Here is a 23024-nt window from a genome sequence, read left to right on the forward strand (position 1 = left end):
CAACGAGTTTATATAGCTATATAACAAGACACAAGGAAATAAAATAAAACTAATTATAAAAAATATATTTGATCATCTCCTTTGATCAGATAATTAAAATAATTTCATCGTTGTCTAGGGTTGTTCAATTCATTAATCTCTTCTTTTTATTTATTAGAAAATAATCAATAATATTTACCTTGATTATTTCCTTAACACACTCCCTTAAATTCATGATAATTTTATTTTTCATGAGTTTGACATACATCCTTCACCCTTCTTTTATCATTGTAGCCTCACCTTATTATCTTCAACAATTGTATAGTTATAAATATTTTTCATGATAATTTTATTTTCTTCTCATATGATTGTTGCCACATTTCTTTGGCCAAACATGTCACAACCCGATTCCCGGATTCATGACCGGCACATAGGCAAGGTTCTTCAAACTTACATACAAACTTATCCTTTAAATAACTCAATTAGAGTTCAACACAACACTAATAACAAAATTAACTTCATAATATAATTTGATTATCATAATACAAGAGTTAATACAAATTCATAGTTATGGAACACTAACTAGACATAAAGAAAAAGTACAAATTTCAACAAAAGATCAGGTTCTAAAAGTTCAATAAAAGTGACCCGTTAACAAACTATATGCCTGAAAAGATAAATAACAAGAGGTTGAGTTCAACAACAACTTAGTGAGTAGATAACATTCAATATACACACACGAGGTAATACAATAATGAGAAATATATATACAATTATGGCTCTAAGTTCTTATAGAAAAGTTTCTCAAATAGGTCATAAGAAGAATATCATAAGGTAAAGCTCGTTAGAAAATTAAAATGAAATGAGTATGAGGCTTCGTACTGTAGGATGATTATGCCATACAAGTTGATGACTCCCCCAACCAACTAGGGTTCAGATACAATGTGTACAAAGACTAACATTACCATGATAGTATAGGTATTCTAATTGGCGTACCATAAGTTCATAATCATAATCATAATCATAATCAAACAGACATATTCATATATCAAGGCTCAACTCATGACATCAATCAAATGAGGAGCTATCAATTCAAAAGTCAATTCAAAATATATAGTGGTTTATATCAAGAATTCTGATTCAATAATTGATCATGTTTTTTATATATATTATGAAGAAGCATAATTCAATTCATATTAACTGTCACACCCCAAAAAAAAATCCAATTGCGGGTTCGACTGGCGATTTTTTTATTTTACTGATTTGGTTCTTTGGAGTCGCCACCTAGTATTTTTTGTCACTAGGAACCCTAACTGGTCTTTTAGAGATTCTAAGGCAAGGGACTGGTTGCGTAAAGGGAAGGTATTAACACCCCTAGTACGCCCTACCTAAGGTAAGCTGCTTGGTGTTTGGCTTGCTCTATAATTGCTATGGTGTTGGTGTTTTCTAATCCCATCAATTTTAGGAGTGTCGAAGTAATAAATAACCCGGCAAGATCGGGGTCGAACCACAGAGAGGTTAATTGTATAAATTATAAATAACAAGACAACAACAACAACAATAATAATAATAATAATATTAATAGTAGTAATACTAATAATAATAATAATAATAATAATAATAATAATAATACTCAATACGTGGCGTTGTTATACCTGAGAATGATCTAAAAGATCGGGTCACAGGTTTCCAGCCTATATACTGAGTTTATGAAAAGATCAAAGAGATATATTATATATAATATAAACAGATTTCTGATGCGAATGAACAAGGCAAGATCAACAATATCAGGATCCTTGATCAAACACAGAGCATACTTAACGTACATAAAATATAACAAGAATGTAAATAATAATAATAATACTAATAATAATAATAATATTAGTAATAATAATAATAATAATAATAACAATAAAAAGACGAGGAGGAGGAAGAGACAATAATAACAACAACAATAATAATAATAATAACAACAATAATAACAATAACAACAATAATAATAACAATAATAAGAAAAGCAGGAAGAAATTAATGAGAACTTTGAGATGGAAGATTAATGTAAGGATTAAACAATAATAAAGACAAATGTCAAGGTTAGAGGATCCACCAATGGTATTTCAAACAAGTATAATATAAACTCTTATTACTCAATTTGGAAACCACACACGAAGGAGGTTCCAGTCGGATGATTTGTCATTAATAGCTCATTATAAATTATTAACATAATCATATTAATTATCTTATGTACATAACACCAAACTTTTAAATATTGTCAGGAATTCATGATGTTAACTGATGTTAACAACAAATCAAGTACCTTTCATAGCCCCAGGTGTAGGTAATACCATACGGTTGGGTTATGAGAGTGCCAAGCATTTGTTGTACCAAGTATTATACAACACAAATTTAGATTAACCATTTAACAAGCAAGGTATTAAGAATTAGTAAGATAAAAAGATAAGACATGTTAATATTAAACATTAAGGTCCATATTGAGTTTACACCATACTTGTTCTTACACCATTAGTGTAACCTTTTCACCTTGACATAATAAACTTAGCTAAACATAATGAAGAAGAAAAACATAAATAAATAAAACAAGAACATAAAAAAAATACAAGTTAACTAAGGAAAGGAAAGGAAATGAAAAGCATAAACAAGAAATTAATAAAAGCAAAGCTTAAGAATTACAAAAAAATATAAAGAGAGAAATAAAGAGCATGAACTTGATCTGAACAACCAAGCCCCTAAATACATGGCAAATGCCTCCTTTTATAGGCTAAAATTCGGAATTATTGCTTTGATGACTCATTGTTGAGTGGGTGGCCAACTTTTGACTTAGTGAAAATCCTTATCATCTTGTCTAAATAAAACAAAAATGCTAGCATCAGAACTGGGTCCAGATGTCCAAATGAAAGTTCTGCGAACTTCTCTTAGCTTTCCAGAAAAAAAAAGATGAGGTCATTTGGACTTCTAGAACTCAAGATATGGGCTGAACACTGAATAGTGTTTGGGTTGCAGGACAACTTCGGACTTCTCCGTTGTTGCTATTATTTGGACTTGAAAACGGCCTTCTTAGATCTTGATGTCCAAATGAAAGTTGTAGGCCTATGTCTTATCAAATCTCTGTAAAAATTTCAGATCATTTGGATATCTAGAACTCGAGATATGACCCAATTACCGAACAGTGTTCCAGTTTGGACTGCACCAACATCTCTTTTCTAAGCTTCACCCTTCTTTATCTTCAAAATTTCAGTAGTTGAATTCATCAATCAATCCTTTGATTTATGTGATATGCCTGCATTTAAGATGAACATTTACCATATATTAGGGTAATTTATAATATTAGACTTGTTATTATAAAACATGCTTTAGTTAAGGAGTTATTGATACTTTAAGTGCAAAATGATGATATAAACCCTTGATAAACATGCACTTTTAAGTACTAATCACACCCCCCAACCAGCTTATTACTAGTCCCTAGTAATCAAAGCGTTAAAATAGAAAAAACAATTTGCAAGTTCCACAAAGCAAGGCATTCATCATTCAACTTCCATTAATCTATCCAGATAAACAAACTCTCATTTCTACTTCATATTTCTTAAACAAGATATTAATAAATCTTCTTTTTATGTGCTCAATGTATGAAAACATATATGATGGGGCTATTGTTGGAAGAAAACAATATGATGTTCTAATGTTTAAGGTTAACTTCCTTGGGTTGGGATTATTTTTCTTCTTTTTTTTTTCTTTTTTTTCTATTTACACATACAACTTAAAACACAATGCATCTTTAACCCATGTAACGAGCTTTAGGCTAATGACTCCCAGACCAGTTGGTCTTAGGGCATTAGGTGTTGAGACACCTCTACGAGCTTAGCAACTCGGGTTGCAGATACTGATACGTAGATAGTGCAATGTTTGATTCCCTTAAGCTTTTCTCCTTAACCCATGTAACAAGCTTTGGGCCAATAACTCCCAAGTCAATTGACTTTAGGGTATTAAGTGTTAAAACACCCCTTCGGGCTTAATTGCTTAGGTTAGGGAGGCTACGAAACCAAACTTATCTACGTTTTTATTCATCATTATTATCACAATTTTTTTTTGTTTTTTTTCTTTTTTTTGTTTTTGTTTTTTTTTTATTCAAATTATGTACTATCCCTTTCCCTTAGTTGTTACCTTTAACAAAAGAACATAAATAATGTACTAATCCAATGTGCAACCCACAATCATATGTTAAAGCGTGTGTGTGTGAAAATGAAGATTTAAGAATACTTGTTAAATGAGCATATGAGCAGAATCAAGTGTTAACAATATGAGAGTTTGTAAACTTAGATATTTCAAGAAGTATTCTGATAGACCTTGTTAAGAATGTTTACTAAGATGCGTCTCAAGAGTCACTTTAACAAAAGAACTCCTTTTACTCTGCCATCCTAGCAACAACAGTTTTGCAAATAGTTTATGAAATAGAAAACACATTTTTTTTTTTTTACTACTACCCTTTCCCCCAACCAAAATGAGAACATTGTCCTCAATGTTTTAAGGTAGAAAGATAGAGTATAGAAGACATCACCTGAAATAACGAACATTGACAAACCTGAAACACACTTAAACAAATAGAAGAAACAACAAAACACAATAATAAAACCAAAAGACACAAAGTTTTTACAAACAAAGGCTCAAATCCAATTTAAGCTTTTTACGGCTTTCCTGAGTTGACCAATTTATGCGACTCATGGAAGGATTAATTACAGGGATGAAAGATTGTAGTTGGTCAATCAATTGTTCAGCAGTAGCAGCAGAGATTATGATTGTCGTGCTGAAGATGTTAGAAACTCCTGTTCCACAGCATGATCAAGAAAAGACAACAACTGATCATAAAAACCATTAACATTTAACAAACCTATGGGTTTATGGTGAATGTGCAGTTGGGCCCAAGAGGAAATATGAAAGATCTCTTCCAATGTGCCCAAACCTCCTGGTAAGGCAATGAAGGCATCAGCATGGTTAAACATGGCATTCAGTCGATCAGACATTGTGGGGACTTGTAATTCCTCTCCAATTGTTTTTCCAATGATGTCCCCTTGTGCTAAAGCTTTGGGGACTACCCCCAAAACTTGACTACCTCCTAAAAATGCAGCTATTGACACTCCCCCCATTAACCCAAGGCTACCTCCTCCATACACTAAATGAATCTTTCGCTCAGCTAGTACCTGACCAAGATGATTTGCTGATTCTAAAAACTCTTTTTCTTTCCCGGGATTGGATCCACCAAAAACACAAATTTTGTTTATGTGATTACTTGAGGAACCTGCCATTTCTACACACGTATGTATTTAATGAATGTATGGGTGGAGTAGAAATGAAGGGAAGGAAGAGAAGAATTTATAGATGAGAAATTGAAAATGCAATCATACCACCTATATGTAGGCCAGCTGTAGTCTCACACACACACACACACACTCTCTCTCTCTCTCTTTATTAATTATTTATTTTGAAAAAGCATATGTATGTACAGGTAGTTGTGATTATGGCTCACATCTTCCCTTGGTTTTACGTCCAAGAACGGCTTAAACGCCCTCTATGGGTCGGGGATAGGCTTCCCATCCAGTTTTCTTAAAAACTGGCAAACAGGGTCTTTTTTAGTCAGATTCCCAAGACTAAGTCGAGCATGTTCTTTATGGAATTGGGGCCATAAATCATAAATTGCACGATGCACATCTCCACTAGGGTGCGTCTCAAGAGTCAATAGAAAATTATCTAAAGACCCCTTACTCAGGCCATCCTTAATGAATTGTATTTTATCTTCACGGTTTACAGATACCATTCCTAAAGAACGACATGTCGCATTACAAGTCCATCTAGCACATCGGTGACAGACTTTCAGTCGTTTTGCACGACGTTTCTTCGCAAAAGTGCTCTTACCTGTTCCAGGCATGTATGAAATGAAAGAATTGGAGGACTCACCTGATAATCGGACCTTTGCTTCAATCAGCCAACGAATATCTTCAGGAATTCCATGGTTCATTAACAACCTCAATCTTGCACATCTAGCACGGAAAATTTTTGTAATCGCATTCTGAGGCAGAGCGGGAAAATACTTTTTCAATTTTTCAAGAGTGGTGTCCATTTTCAACTGAGAATTGGGGGAGAGATTCAAAGAAAGAAGAAAGAGCAGAGAATTGCACAATTATATACACAGATATCAGTTATCATGGGAAACTGAAAGAACCGACTTAAAAGTCACGGAGTACCGTTATCCGTCATTTGACCGGGGTGAGAGAAACTAGCAAAACAAAAGATATACCAAAACAAACACAAAACAATGTGAGAAAAAGAATCAATCTTTATATACAGGATCACTCAATTCAATAGAGTCATTTTCAACTGAAAAATTATCAAAATAAACTTTCAACCGATGCCCATTTACCTTGAAAACATTGCCATTCTTTGGATTTTCGATATCACAGGCCCCAAATGGATACACATATTTCACAATAAAAGGACCACTCCATCTTGATCTTAGTTTTCCAGGAAATAAATGGAGTCGAGAATTATAAAGCAAGACTTTTTGACCAACATTGAATGTTTTTCGCAGAATTTTCTTGTCATGAAACTCTTTGATTCTTGCTTTATGAATTCTTGAATTGTCATATGCATCATTTCTTATTTCCTCAAGCTCATTTATTTGCAATTTTCGCAGCTGACTAGCATCATCAATGTTTGAATTGAAAGCTTTGATAGCCCAATAAGCTTTATGTTCAATTTCCACAGGCAAGTGACAAGGTTTTCCATAGACTAGTCTATAAGGTGACATACCTAATGATGTTTTATATGCAGTTCGATAAGCCCAAAGTGCATCATTAAGTCTTAAAGACCAGTCTTTCCGATTAGGATTCACCGTTTTCTCCAAGATTTGTTTGATCTCCCTATTAGCAAGTTCTACCTGTCCACTCGTCTGAGGGTGATAAGGGGTGGCAACTTTGTGTGTGATTCCATATTTCTTCATTAAAGATTCAAATGGCTTGTTGCAGAAATGTGTTCCACCATCACTTATCATGGCTCGAGGGATTCCGAATCGACTTAAAATGTTTTCTTTCAAAAATTTTATCACTGTTTTGTGATCATTGGTTCTACTTGGAATTGCCTCTATCCATTTTGAAACATAATCTACTGCGACCAATATATACAAGAAACCAAATGATGGAGGAAATGGACCTATAAAATCTATACCCCAACAATCAAAGATCTCAATGACAAGAATAGGATTTAAAGGCATCATGTGACGTTTTGAAATAGATCCCAACTTTTGACAATTTTCACAAGTCTTGCAGAATGCATGTGAGTCTTTAAACATGGTGGGCCAGTAAAATCCGCTTTGTAAGATTTTTGCACTTGTCTTTCTTGATGAGAAATGACCCCCACATGCCTCAGGATGACAAAATTTAATGACATTACTTACCTCATTGTCAGGAATGCATCTTCGAAATATTTGATCAGGACAATATTTGAATAAATAAGGGTCATCCCAATAAAAGTTCTTCACTTCGTTCAAGAACTTTCTTTTGTCTTGGGTACTCCAATGAGCTGGCAATTTTCCTGAAACAAGAAAATTAACAATATTAGCAAACCAAGGCATCGTAGAGACAGAAAATAAAGATTCATCAGGAAAGTAGTCATCGATTGGTGTGATGTCAGATCTCGAATCGGTTGTCAATCTTGACAAATGATCCGCGACAACATTTTCGGTGCCTTTCTTGTCTTTGATTGTGATATCAAATTCTTGAAGTAACAAAATCCACCGCACCAATCTAGCCTTAGAATCTTTCTTAGAGAGAAGATATTTCAATGCTGCATGATCACTGAAAACAACAACAGGTGAGCCAACAAGATAAGATCTGAACTTGTCACATGCAAATACTACTGCAAATAATTCTTTTTCAGTGGTAGTGTAATTCATTTGAGCACTATTTAAAGTTTTACTTGCATAGTAAATCACATAAGGTTTCTTATCTTTTCTTTGTCCCAAGACAGCACCCACGGCATAATCACTAGCGTCACACATTATTTCAAAAGGTAATGACCAATCAGGAGGTTGAATGACAGGAGCAGAAGTAAGCAAGCTTTTAAGTTTAACAAAGGCTTTTTTCACATTGTTCAGTCCATTCAAAAAACATTTTCCTTTGATAGAAGGTTACACAATGGTTTAGATATTGCACTAAAATCTTTGATGAACCTTCTGTAAAAACCAGCATGTCCTAAGAATGATCTAACATCTTTAACAGATTTTGGTGTTGGTAAGTTGGCAATTAACTCGATTTTAGATTTGTCAACCTCAATTCCTGTCGATGAAATAATGTGACCAAGTACAATGCCGTTTGTTACCATAAAGTGACATTTTTCCCAATTCAGTACAAGATTCTTCTCTTCACACCTGTTCAAAACCTTTTCCAAGTTAGTTAAGCAATCATCAAATGAATCACCAAAAACAGAAAAATCATCCATAAAAATCTCAAGAAAACATTCAACCATATCACTGAATATGCTAAGCATGCATCTTTGAAATGTGGCTGGTGCATTACATAACCCAAAAGGCATTCTTCGATATGCAAAAGTACCAAATGGACAAGTGAAAGTAGTCTTCTCTTGGTCTTCCAATGCAATTTCAATTTGATTGTAACCTGAATAGCCATCTAGGAAACAATAAAATTCATGACCTGCAACTCTTTCTAGGATTTGATCCATGAAAGGTAAAGGAAAATGATCTTTTCTAGTCATTAAATTAAGTTTCCTATAGTCAATGCACATGCGCCAACCAGTAATAGTCCGAGTTGGAATTAACTCATTTTTCTCATTTGTTATCACAGTGACTCCAGACTTTTTGGGTACAACTTGGGTAGGACTTACCCATTTGCTGTCAGAAATAGGATAAATGATTCCATTATCTAGAAGTTTAATGACTTCATTTTTCACTACTTCTTTCATATTAGGATTAAGTCTTCGTTGCATTTCTCTAGATGGTTTAAACATTTTCCTCCAAATAAATCCTGTGTGTGCAAATCAAAGGACTAATTCCTTTTATGTCAGCTATGGTCCATCCTAATGCATTTTTGTGCATTTTCAGAGTCTGTAGTAACTTACCTTCCTGATGTGCGTTAAGTTTGGAAGAGATTATTACCGGAAAAGTTTCATTTTCTCCCAAAAATGAGTATTTAAGATTGACTGGTAACGGCTTCAAATCAAGTTTTGGTGGTTGAACACTTGAAGGTATAGACTCAATTGATCGTGATGGCAATTCTTCAATTTGTGTTTATATTATATAATCTTGCCTTGTTCATTCGCATCAGAAATCTGTTTATATTATATAATATATCTCTTTGATCTTTTCATAAACTCAGTATATAGGCTGGAAACCTGTGACCCGATCTTTTAGATCATTCTCAGGTATAACAACGCCACGTATTGAGTATTATTATTATTATTATTATTATTATTATTATTATTATTATTACTACTATTAATATTATTATTATTATTGTTGTTGTTGTTGTCTTGTTATTTATAATTTATACAATTAACCTCTCTGTGGTTCGACCCCGATCTTGCCGGGTTATTTATTACTTCGACACTCCTACACTTGGGAGAAGACATCAATCTTTTGGTCGTGTCAAGTTTTTGGCGCCGTTGCATTTCTCTAGATGGTTTAACATTTTCCTCCAAATAAATCCTGTGTGTGCAAATCAAAGGACTAATTCCTTTTATGTCAGCTATGGTCCATCCTAATGCATTTTTGTGCATTTTCAGAGTCTGTAGTAACTTACCTTCCTGATGTGCGTTAAGTTTGGAAGAGATTATTACCGGAAAAGTTTCATTTTCTCCCAAAAATGAGTATTTAAGATTGACTGGTAACGGCTTCAAATCAAGTTTTGGTGGTTGAACACTTGAAGGTATAGACTCAATTGATCGTGATGGCAATTCTTCAATTTGTGGTCTCCAATTACATGCCTTTGCTTCTTCCTGAAAATAAACCATTTGCAACTCGTCAGGTTCATCAATCTTAGTTTCACTAGAAGTGGTTTGAAATTGATCATGAACTAATTTTTCAATAAAGTCCACTTCCTGTAAATCATTATCATCTCCAGGTTGCTTGCAAATGTTAAAAATATTCATCTCCAATGTCATGTTTCCAAATGATAGTTTCATCAGTCCATTCCTACAATTAATCAATGCATTAGAAGTTGCAAGAAATGGACGTCCTAAAATAACAGGAATTGAATTACATGCTTCAACAGGTTGTGTATCCAAGACAATAAAATCTACAGGGTAAATGAATTTATCAACTTGTACTAACACATCCTCAACTATTCCTCTAGGCACTTTTACAGATCTATCAGCAAGTAAAAGAGTTACAGAAGTTGGTTTTATTTCACCTAGATTGAGACTTTGAAAAACCGAATATGGAAGTAAATTCACACTAGCTCCAAGATCAAGTAAAGCTCTTTCAATTTTATGTTCTCCAATAAAGCAAGAAATTGTAGGACAACCAGGGTCTTTATATTTCAAAGCATTATTGTTCTGAAGAATAGCACTTACTTGTTCGGCTAAAAAGGCTTTCTTTTTCACATTCAGTTTTCTCTTCACAGTGCATAGATCTTTCAAAAATTTAGCATAGGAAGGTACCTGTTTAATAGCATCCAACAAAGGTATATTGATCCTTACCTGTTTAAAAATTTCAAGGATTTCAGAATTGTGATTGACTTTCCTTTGTTTGGTCATGGCATGAGGAAATGGAAGTGCTGGCGGAGAATCAGTCTTTTTCTTCACAACGTTCAAATTCAACCCCTTCCTTACCCTCAGAGATTGACTCATCATCTTTCTCACAAGGTTCAAGAGTGGGTTTTTCAATAACCTTACCGCTGCGAAGAGTGATGCTGATTTGACTTGATCCATGTGTTGGCTTTCAGAACTACTTGCATTGCATTGTATTGCCCCTTTGGATTTTGTTGTGGTTGAGATGGAAACTTACCTTTCTCTTGAAAACTGAGAGCAGATGTGAATTTTGCAAGAGCATCTTTAAAATTTGTCATGCTTTGAGTAAGTTGAGTGTTGATTGTCTCTTGCTTTTCAATGAATGCATGCAATGTTTCCTCAAGATTTCTTCTAGGAGGTGGAGCATAAGGAGGTGCATATCCATGAGAATTTTGGAAATTATGGTGTGCTTGAAACGGTGGCTGTGAAGTTTGTGCATTATTGTTATCACTCTTCCAACTGAAATTTGGGTGATTTCTCCAACCAGGATTGTATGTTTGCGAGTATGGGTTATGATTGGGCCTTTGGAAACTGTTTAAGGCATGGGCTTGTTCATGGAGACATTCCTTGAAAGAAGGCAAAGTTGGACAGTTATTGGTTGCATGTTCATTTGTTTCACAGATTTGACACACAATGTCTTGAACAGATTTTAATTGACCACTCTTTTTCAATTCTAGTGCCTCGACTTTTCTAGCTAAAGATGTAAACTTGGCTTGGAGGTCATGATCTTCCCTAAGGTTATACATACCTCCACTAGATGTATGAGGTTGGGTTTTACTTGGTGCCTCATAAGTGCCCTTAGTGTCCCAATTTTGCGCATTTTCAGCTAGCAAGTCTAAGTACTTCCATTGCTTCATTAGGGTCTTTATCCTCAAAAGTTCCATTGCACATCAATTCAACCATTTGCCTATCTTTAGGTGTTAATCCTTCATAAAATTGTGAAACCAATCTCCATGTTTCAAAACCATGATGAGGGCAAGTATTAAGCAAGTCTCGATACCTATCCCAACATTGGTAAAATGTTTCTCCTGGTTTTTGAGTGAAAGTGGTGATTTGTCTTTTGAAAGAGTTGGTTCTATGAGATGGAAAAAACTTCTTTAAAAACTGTTGTTGCATTTCATCCCAAGCACGAATGGATCCTGACCTAAGATTTTGTAGCCATGTTTTAGCTTTATCTTTTAATGAAAAGGAAAAAGCTTTAATCGAATGGTGTTTCATGCTACAATTTAAGTCATTATAGGTGTTACAAACTTCTTCAAATTCTCTCAAATGCAAGTATGGATTTTCTAGATCTAAGCCATGAAAAGAAGGTAAAAGTTGAATAATGCCTGGCTTAAAATTAAAATGGGATGCATCAGGAGGGAAAACTATGCATGAGGGTGCACTTGTTCTTGTAGGATTCATGTGGTCTCTAAGTGTCCTAACACGGTTATTCTCATTATTCTCATTATTCTCATTATTCTCATTATGAAGTGATTGGTTATCTTCTTCGGCCATATTTTCTGAAAATGATGAGGATACCCTAGAAAGTCTACCACTTAATGTACGTGACCAAACACTCATGCACGTGTAGAAAGAAAATAAAAGGAAGAAGAAAACAAAAAAAAAAGAAACAAAAAAAGAAAAGAAAAAAAAAAGAAACAAAGTTAGATACAAGAAAAGAGAAAAGAGAAAACAAAATAAATACTATGATTTGTACAAGAAATTACCTCCCCGGCAACGGCGCCAAAAACTTGACACGACCAAAAGATTGATGTCTTCTCCCAAGTGTAGGAGTGTCGAAGTAATAAATAACCCGGCAAGATCGGGGTCGAACCACAGAGAGGTTAATTGTATAAATTATAAATAACAAGACAACAACAACAACAATAATAATAATAATAATATTAATAGTAGTAATACTAATAATAATAATAATAATAATAATAATAATAATACTCAATACGTGGCGTTGTTATACCTGAGAATGATCTAAAAGATCGGGTCACAGGTTTCCAGCCTATATACTGAGTTTATGAAAAGATCAAAGAGATATATTATATAATATAAACAGATTTCTGATGCGAATGAACAAGGCAAGATCAACAATATCAGGATCCTTGATCAAACACAGAGCATACTTAACGTACATAAAATATAACAAGAATGTAAATAATAATAATAATACTAATAATAATAATAATATTAGTAATAATAATAATAATAATAATAACAATAAAAAGACGAGGAGGAGGAAGAGACAATAATAACAACAACAATAATAATAATAATAACAACAATAATAACAATAACAACAATAATAATAACAATAATAAGAAAAGCAGGAAGAAATTAATGAGAACTTTGAGATGGAAGATTAATGTAAGGATTAAACAATAATAAAGACAAATGTCAAGGTTAGAGGATCCACCAATGGTATTTCAAACAAGTATAATATAAACTCTTATTACTCAATTTGGAAACCACACACGAAGGAGGTTCCAGTCGGATGATTTGTCATTAATAGCTCATTATAAATTATTAACATAATCATATTAATTATCTTATGTACATAACACCAAACTTTTAAATATTGTCAGGAATTCATGATGTTAACTGATGTTAACAACAAATCAAGTACCTTTCATAGCCCCAGGTGTAGGTAATACCATACGGTTGGGTTATGAGAGTGCCAAGCATTTGTTGTACCAAGTATTATACAACACAAATTTAGATTAACCATTTAACAAGCAAGGTATTAAGAATTAGTAAGATAAAAAGATAAGACATGTTAATATTAAACATTAAGGTCCATATTGAGTTTACACCATACTTGTTCTTACACCATTAGTGTAACCTTTCACCTTGACATAATAAACTTAGCTAAACATAATGAAGAAGAAAAACATAAATAAATAAAACAAGAACATAAAAAAAATACAAGTTAACTAAGGAAAGGAAAGGAAATGAAAAGCATAAACAAGAAATTAATAAAAGCAAAGCTTAAGAATTACAAAAAATATAAAGAGAGAAATAAAGAGCATGAACTTGATCTGAACAACCAAGCCCCTAAATACATGGCAAATGCCTCCTTTTATAGGCTAAAATTCGGAATTATTGCTTTGATGACTCATTGTTGAGTGGGTGGCCAACTTTTGACTTAGTGAAAAATCCTTATCATCTTGTCTAAATAAAACAAAAATGCTAGCATCAGAACTGGGTCCAGATGTCCAAATGAAAGTTCTGCGAAATTCTCTTAGCTTTCCAGCAAAAAAAGATGAGGTCATTTGGACTTCTAGAACTCAAGATATGGGCTGAACACTGAATAGTGTTTGGGCTGCAGGACAGCTTCGGACTTCTCCGTTGTTGCTATTATTTGGACTTGAAAACGGCCTTCTTAGATCTTGATGTCCAAATGAAAGTTGTAGGCCTATGTCTTATCAAATCTCTGTAAAAAATTTCAGATCATTTGGATATCTAGAACTCGAGATATGACCCAATTACCGAACAGTGTTCCAGTTTGGACTGCACCAACATCTCTTTTCTAAGCTTCACCCTTCTTTATCTTCAAAATTTCAGTAGTTGAATTCATCAATCAATCCTTTGATTTATGTGATATGCCTGCATTTAAGATGAACATTTACCATATATTAGGGTAATTTATAATATTAGACTTGTTATTATAAAACATGCTTTAGTTAAGGAGTTATTGATACTTTAAGTGCAAAATGATGATATAAACCCTTGATAAACATGCACTTTTAAGTACTAATCAATTTATTACTCCCAATAATATTTTGGATATTCGTCCTTCAAGGATTTCTTTATTCAAACATTAGCGGTGAATAATAGATGAATTCCCCCAAAATAAGATTTTTATAGTTTTTGGAATATTGGCCAATACCCTTTGGAGTTTTACAAACATGTTGTAAAATCCAGATATACAAGAAAACAATTTTTTTTTTTTGATGTTTAAGAAATCCATGCAAAAACACATTTTTAAAACTTCCAAAATTTATATATATATATATATATATATATAATATATATATATATATATATATATATAAAAAGAACATTCAAAAAATGTTAGAGTATTGGCCGTATGCATGAAAACAAAAACATTTTTTTTTAATCAATATTTTTTGTTGATGAAAATCGGGTATTTTAATACCGGATTTGTATCTTTACAGTATAAAAATATAAACCGATATTAATCAAAATACAGTAATAAAATTGCAGAAAAATCACAAATTCTTTAAAATAATTTTTTAAGAATTTTTATTTTTTATTTATTTTTTTTTAATAAAAATTTTTAGGTTGGGCCTCGTTTGGCCCATATGGCTGGGCTGGACCCAGCAAGCCTAACCGGGTCACTGACCTAAGCCAGTGTCCTGGGTGGAAGCTCACGTGTGCATGCTTAGTACCATATACAAATGGTACTGCTGAAGTGAATTATAATTCGCTATGAACAGTAAAAATGCAAAAGGAAACCACGCATAGCAACATGCAAAAGAAAATCACGCATAGTAATATATGGTACTGTTCAAGTGAATTATAATTCACTTGAACAGTAACATTTGCACTTCACTGTTCAAGTGAATTATAATTCACTTGCACAGTGAAAATGCTAAAGGAAATCACATGCACAGAGACGCAAAACGCTTACCTGGACGTGGAACCGACAGGAACGAAGACGATGTCGAACACTCATAGTGATGCTGGTGGCGGTGGAGAGGAAGCCGACGAGGGCTCATGGTGGTGCTAACGGTGGTAGTGGCTCGTTTGGTGGTGGCGTTGCTGCGGCTCCTCTTCCTCTTCCTTATTGTTTTGGCGCTACTTCTTCTCTTTATTTCCTTTGCTCCCTCTGTCAACAAGGTTCTTCTCTTTCTTCAACAGCTTCGTGGAGATGCTGGTGGTGGCAGCCTGGGAAGTGGCCTAGATGGTGGCCAACCCTTCTTCCTCTTCTTCTGTGCGTTTTTCTCTTCAGCTCTGTTCTCCTCTGTTTTCGTTTCTTCTTGCCGCTTTTCACAGGGCTGTTGTTGACTGAGATGGCAATGGCAGCTGGTGGCCGGCCTTCCTCTTCTCTGCTGCTTCTGCGTTATTTCTTCTCTTTGTCTAGTCACCTTGCTTCTCTGCTTCTTCTTCCAAGCGGCGGTTCCAAGAGCAAGGTGGGTGGTGGCAGTATTATTTCAAATGGTGGGGATAGAGAGAAAGAGAGAGAGGTTATAGTTCTTCTCTTCCCCTCTGTTTTCCTTCTCTCTTTTGTTCCCTATGTTCTCCCTCTCTCGTCTCTCGTTTCAAAAAAGCCCTCTCTGTTGCTGGTGTCAAGAGCAGTATTTATAGGCTAGAAGGGAGCGGGTTATTGATGCACGTGGGGAACAGGGGAGCGGCCTACTGTTATGCTTGGGGAGCAGGGGAGTGGCCAGTGCTCGGTTGGTCGGTGGGCTAGAGGGACCGGCAAAAATTTAAAAAAACTTCTTTTTCCTTCTTCCCCGCTGCATGTTCGGGGGCAAGAAGAAAGGGGAATAGTGTTGTTCAAAACGGCACCATTCGGCCCTTCTCTCTTTGTTTTTTTTTTTTAAAAATGTATGAAACGACGCCGTTTTAGAGAAAACACGTTTCATTTAAATGTGGCGCCAGAATGCGCCAAACTTCAAATCAGCCCTTAATCATCTTTTTCCCTTTCAATTGCATCCCTGCCAATTTCTGTCCCCGTCCCTGTAGTTGGCCGCGTTTTCCACCTTGGTCCTTGGCCTCTGATTTATGCAATTTAGCCCTCAATTGATCAAAAAACTTCCAATTTCTTAAATTAGGCCCCTGAATCAATTCAATACAGCCCCCTATCTTCGCGTCTTTTCCAAATTGGTCCCTGGTTTCGGATTTTCTCAATTAAGTCCCTAATTGGCCATTAAACTTCAATATTTATGCAATTAAGCCCCTGATTTGACCCAATAAATTCCTAAAAAATATATTTTGGCCCCAGAACTTAAATTTCTTCTAATTAAAGCCCAAATTGACTTAAAAATCAATTTTTCTTGCAATCAAATCCTCTATAAATTCAAAAAAATCCAATTCTGACTATAGCAGAATGATGTCCATAATTCATCCTAAATTCTGTACAGAATCTCTAATTATGCTTCAAGGACCACTCTAGAATTTTATCAAAATTTTAGGGTCAAATTGTAATTTTATCAAATGGAAGGATTGAATTGAAAGTGTCATAAATTCATAACTATGCTTGAATTTTCCCATAATTCATCTTTAATTCTGTTCATAATCTCGAATTATGTTCCAGGGACCAAGCTTTAATTTTTCCAAAGTTTGGGGACTAAACTGTAATTTTCACAAATTGAAGGACCAAACTGAAATTTCATCATCTTCAACCTCAAACCCAGAATTTTCATAGATCACCTTCTGTTATCTTAAGATTTCTAACTCAAATTAACCATTTAAACAAAATCATAACTCAAAATCATCATCTTTATCTACAATCTTCCAAAATTAACTAAACAATTCATTACCCATAACAATCAACACATAATATTCAAATCAATTCATCAATCAACCCAAAACATAATCTTCAAAACCCTAACATTCAATAAAACAGAAATTTAAAGATAAAAGAACACCCATTTATACATTTAAAAACCTAAATATTACCTTTAAACTTATTTTCTCCAACTCTCTTCTATTTCCCTTATCTTTTCCTCTTTTCTCTTCTTCTTCTTTCCCTGTTCTTCTCTTCTGCTATCCCTCACACTAAACTTTTATATCCCTTTTTTCTTTTTTCTTTCTATTTATACTTATCAAGTTTTATTCAATTACCACAATACCCCTTATTCATTTATACCCACTTTTAAGCCTCTAAGGGCTTTGTTGCCTTTTCCTACTCTTATTTATTTTCTAACATCGCAGGGGAGCGGCATCGCAGCAACAATTCCTAGGTGTCTTCTGGAATAGTCTTTGGCTTAGTTAAGGAGTCATCACCTAGTATTATAGATACTAGGAATCCTAACTGGTTTTTTAAAGATTCTAGAAAAGAGACTGTTTGCATAAAGGCAATGTATTAACACCTCTAATATGTCTTACCTAAGATAAGTTGTATTATTTTGTATTTGTTTGCTATGGTTTGATGACATCTATCTCTACCGACTTAACCATGAAGGGTCTGCTACGATGAACAAATTCTAATTTTCTAGGTCAAGAACTCAGTTTGTGAAAGTGAAATACCCTCAATTATTGTTGAGGCTTCTTTTAGGGGAAAACTAGAATTTTGCTACCACGTCATTCCAAATAATATTTTAGATAAAATTCTCTACGGATTTTATCCTTATATTAGAAGTGAATGAGTTGTATTATTTGAAATAATATTGTGGATATTAACCTTATATAGGTTTTTTTTTTATACTTCTATTAAAGTGAGTAATAAAATTATTATCCCTAATAATATTGTGAATGTTAATTCATTTTAGGTTTTTTATCTTTATATTAAAAATGAATAATATTTATTATCTATAATAATATCTTGGATATTCATCCCTTTTACGTTTCTTATCCTTATATTAAAAGTTAATAATATCTCTTCACCCAAAATAATTTTTAAATATAGGCCAAAATACTTTGAAATTTTCCAAACTTGTTATAAAATCTATGTAATAGGTTTTTTTAAAAAATTTTGCCAAAATATTTTAAAATTTCTTTGAAAAATATGCTCAAATAAATTTAGGATATTTGGTCTAAAAGATTGATTGTTCATCCAGGTTTGTTTCTATCTAATTTTTTAAAATTGTTTGAAAAAAATACAAAACTTGTAAAAAAAACAACAAAAAAATGTGTTGATGTATTTGCACGATTTTCAACATCTTTTCTAAATAATTTAAAATGAAAACAAGAAAAGAAAAGGAAAAAAAGCATTTCTAACAAAAATACAAACCAAAGCCAAAAAAGCAAAACTAAAGCTAAAAAAACACATTAAACACCCAAAAAAAAAAAATACAAAAAACTCAAAATTTCTTGAACAAAATAGATCAAATGCACAAAAAAGATGAAGAACTCCAAGAATAAAACCCAACAACATGAGTTTCAAATTAGATCAATTTTGGTCAAAATAAAGGTACGTATATGTTAGAAATCATACAAAGAACAATAATCTAGTATCTAATAACTTTAATTTTCACTAAAAAAATTATGATATTTGTTAAAATGAGTTTTGGTTCAAAACTGATGTCATAACCCAATTATTTACTCTTTTATTATTTTTTATTTTTTTACTATATTTTTATGAAAAATGATAACAAAAAAATGGAAAAAAAAAATATAAAAAAAATAATAAAAATGATAATGAAAAAATGATGATAAAAAATTAAATGAATGAAGAATAAATTAAAATTTGGGTTAAGGCAACATAATTGAAAGTCTAGGGACTAAATTATGTTTTTATTAGTTTAATTAACCAAATAAAGGGCTTAATTGAAGAGCTGATGAGTTTTGGGACTTAATTGAAATTGAAATTAGTTTAATTAATGAAATTAGGGGTTTAATTGAAAATTCAGAAAACGGGGACTGTTTCGTAAAATGCGTTGAGATGCAGGGGTCTAATTAAAGTTTATCCATGGGCCTTATTTACAAAACGTTCAAAACATCAAGGGCCAAAACGCAAATGGCCATTAATAACAAACGGTGCTGTTTTCGTAAGCTGTTCATCTTCTTCACCCGACCGAAAAACAACAGACGCCTCTGCCATCGCAGACCATTACCATTAATCCTGCAATAACGGTCCCGAAAGTCTTCATTGTCAAGGAAAATGCGTGGCATTCTCTGGCTATAAAAGCCAGAGAAGGGACCGGACACAAAGGGGGGGGGGGACGAAAAAAACAGTGGAGAGCACAGGAGGACGAAGACGAAAAGAAATTACACAGGGGAACGGGAAAATACAGGAGGAACCGAAAGAGACCTGGAAACGCAAACAGAGGAAAGGAGACCCAGAACAGGAGGGATGGAAAAACGAACGAAGGCACAGGTCAGAGCAGGCAGAAGACAGACGCAAACGGGGAGGAAAAACTGGTGAAAAACCAGAGGAAGGTGTGACCATTGTCTTAGCCATCTCCAGCACCGGAGAGAGAGACAGACAGAGACAGAGGAGACCAGTAAAGAGAAGGAATTAAAAACAGAGGAACACGAAAAAAAAAAAAACCAGTAGCAGTAGGGGACGAAGGAGAAAACCCCAGGAACTAAAGACAGGGGACGAAGGGGGAACAGGGACCGCGAAAAAAAAAAAAAACAGTAAAAAGCAAAAGAAAAGCAAGAACCAGAGGAGTAAACGAAAAGCAAAAGCAGGGGAGAGTAACGTTGGCCAGCCATCATCTTCGCATCCGGCAGCACCTGGAGTCCTGGACCAGGTAAGTCTTTCCTTCTCTTCCGCAATATAATTCATTTGACGCTGTTACCTTGAATTATAATAACTTCCCTACTGTAGCAGGCGAGCGTAGTCCTGTCCATTTCACCAGGCCGAACAGGTTGGCCTAGCCAAGCTCACATGTGATGTGTTGAACCCAACCTTTAAAAAAAGAGATTGAGTCCGGGCTGGGCTAGGCTTCAGGCCCATCCGGTCCAATTTGTTTTGGGCTAATAATGTATTTTAAAAAACATATTCTTATATCTTATCCATTTATTTTCAACATCTTTTATTTTGATTTGTAGCCAAATTGGCCTTTTCAGATATCAGAAAATTTTTTAAAAAATTAAATTATAAACCCTTTTAAAATTATTTGTAGGTACCTTGTATTTTTTTAGGATATTTCACTATATATTTGATCCGTAAATTTTTACTCTAAAATATAAATCCGGTATTCAATATATTTTATTTTTATTTTTTAAAAAAAAATTAAAAAATATGTATACTTAGTTTTAGATTTATTTTATTGGTTTATTCACTGGCGTCAGAGCCAGGATTACCATGTGTTTTTTTTCTACGTAATATTTACCAACGCCACAGTTAGAAATATTTATAGCCGAATATTTACTGGTGCTAGAGTTAAGAATATTATAGGCAAACCAACGAAGATAAAACACATCAAACATTTAGTAATTTAAGGCAAAACCAACGATGTAGGCTACCTTAAATAGAATGCTTAAGGGGTAATAATATTTTTTTTTTTGTCTAATCGGTCTTATACTATAGAATCTCAGTTAACCAGTTAGGATTCTTAATAATTATAATACTAAATGACAACTTCTTAAATAATACTTTCTCATCACAAAATAATATGTCATAAATATGTTCTTTAACATTTGAAAATTTTTATGAGTCGGGTGTGACAACTAAAACCCTATGATTAAAAGTCATTGTAATCATGTTATGTTATTGATATAAATAAACAAACACTAAATTATTTATTAATAATACATAAGAAAGCTACCTAAATATGATAAACCTTAAGATATTGTTCTTTAATTATGATAGATGTTTTCCCTACATATAATAAGCTTAATGATTGATGAGAGTCCATGATCGGTTTTGAATGTCTGCTTATGAGATGGGATCTCCTTGCATGTTCAGTCTTATTTATATTATTGGCTTCTTTGACAGCGTTTTAGCCTAGTGATAGGCTTTGGACTTATCTTTCCAGCTCTTGTTTTTGAATTAACCATTTTACAGGCAACAAAATATTAAAGAGTTAAAACAGTTTTTCTCTTTTAAAGTCATTGGGTGTCTGTGTAACACATGTTTTGAAAATGCCCTTTGTGTGTTCTTTGAATGGTTAAAATTATTCAGTAGCAAAGCTTTCAACTCTTATTGTACAGAGGTCAAATGCAGTTGGAATAATCTTAAATAGTGGAAAAGCTTCCAAAAGTGTCATAACTTGGCTTTGGACTTTGATTAGTGGCTGTTCTTGTCTGTGGGGGGTTGGGTGTGTATGTGTACCCATTCCATTTATGCTCTTGACCCAAATGTGCTTTGTGTGTTGACTGAACAGGGTGAATGCTGGTTCCAGCTGCGGCACAGTGTAAACCAGGCAGCAGGAACACCAATCTCGAACCCTTCTGTAATTCTGAAGGAGCGGTTGAGAACCCTTGGGGAGACAGCATCTCTTATTGCAAGAGCTGTAGTAAACAAGGGAAATCAGACATCCATAAACAGACATCCTGATTACGAGTTCTTTCTTTCTAGGGGACGATATTCGCTTCCATAGATTTTGAGGTTGCCACTCTCCGGAGTAGTAGTCTCTTATGGTTACCGATCTAGCTCCATCCATGTAGCATATGAGATAAAGCTGCTAATCTAGTTGCATCCGTGTAGCATATGCCTCTTGGCATGAATTCCAGTTTCTTCTTAGGAAATCCTGTAGTGCTGATTACTGATCTAGTTGTTTGTTAAACTTCTGGAAATATTTGTTTCAGTTTTAGTTGAAGTTCTTGAAAGTTTCATGCGTGCCATTTCCAAGAGTGAGTGAATGGAGTCGCAACCTAGTCCTGAATGGATTTATAACATGCTTTGAATTGACTTTCCCTCTTCCTGGTCCCTGTGCTTGCCATGTTCTTCGCTCTCTTAGCCTCAAAATCGTCAGACAATGTCTTCTCTCTTGCTTTCTCAGCCCTAGACTTGTGAATACTCTCCATTGGAAACATTACCCTTGACCTTAATGTACGTGTCATGGTACACGTGCTTGTCCATCTTTTTTTATTCTTTCTACTTCCGAAGCAGACGTCTCAGGACACGCATTCTTCTCTTCCAGAGAGAACTTTAGTGGGCAGTCTAGCTTCTCTTGTACCTTTTCCCTTGCTTGAAGTTGTTACAAACACCTAGGCTGGGCTTGGCTAGTATCGAATGAGAAACATATACCATGTAGTCTAAAAAAAGAAGATTAATTTGGCTACTTCATTATACAACCGAGACAGGATCCAGATTCAGCACTGCTAAATAGTCTAACCTCCGAATTGAACTGTTTAAGAAAATACCACTTATGTTAAGAAGAAATAATACATAGGTAAGTATTTCAAAAAATAAAAAAAATGGGGAGGAGTATGTATCCTCTATTTGTGTTATGTAATCAGGATAATGAGGATAGAAATCACTTGTTTTGTGCCTGTCCATTTACAAAAATTGCTGTTCGAAGCTCAAAACGATCCTTCTTTTAGTGAATTCTGTCGCTGGTGGAAGTTCAGTTATATTGTATAGTTTGGCTTTTTTCCTGTTTATGGGTTTGGCTCGTAGCAGGTCATGAGACCTGCTTGATTGCTTCTAGTTGGCTATG

The 23024-nt window shown here is 34.0% G+C and overlaps 1 protein-coding gene across 2 annotated transcripts in view; it reads left to right on the forward strand.

Moving 5' to 3' along the window:
* The window catches only part of LOC118048556 (uncharacterized), a 96904-nt gene extending 74815 nt beyond the window's left edge, over positions 1 to 22089 (forward strand). For both annotated transcript variants that reach the window (XM_073405926.1, XM_073405927.1), the window contains exon 6: positions 21747 to 22089. In XM_073405926.1, coding sequence (XP_073262027.1) covers positions 21747 to 21962 — 216 coding nt within the window. In that variant the 3' untranslated portion in view covers positions 21963 to 22089. The remainder of the gene's footprint in view (positions 1 to 21746) is intronic.
* The last annotated feature ends 935 nt before the right edge of the window (positions 22090 to 23024 follow it).

The sequence above is a fragment of the Populus alba genome, chromosome 17, assembly GCF_005239225.2.
Source record: "Populus alba chromosome 17, ASM523922v2, whole genome shotgun sequence".
Classification (NCBI taxonomy): Eukaryota; Viridiplantae; Streptophyta; class Magnoliopsida; order Malpighiales; family Salicaceae; genus Populus; species Populus alba.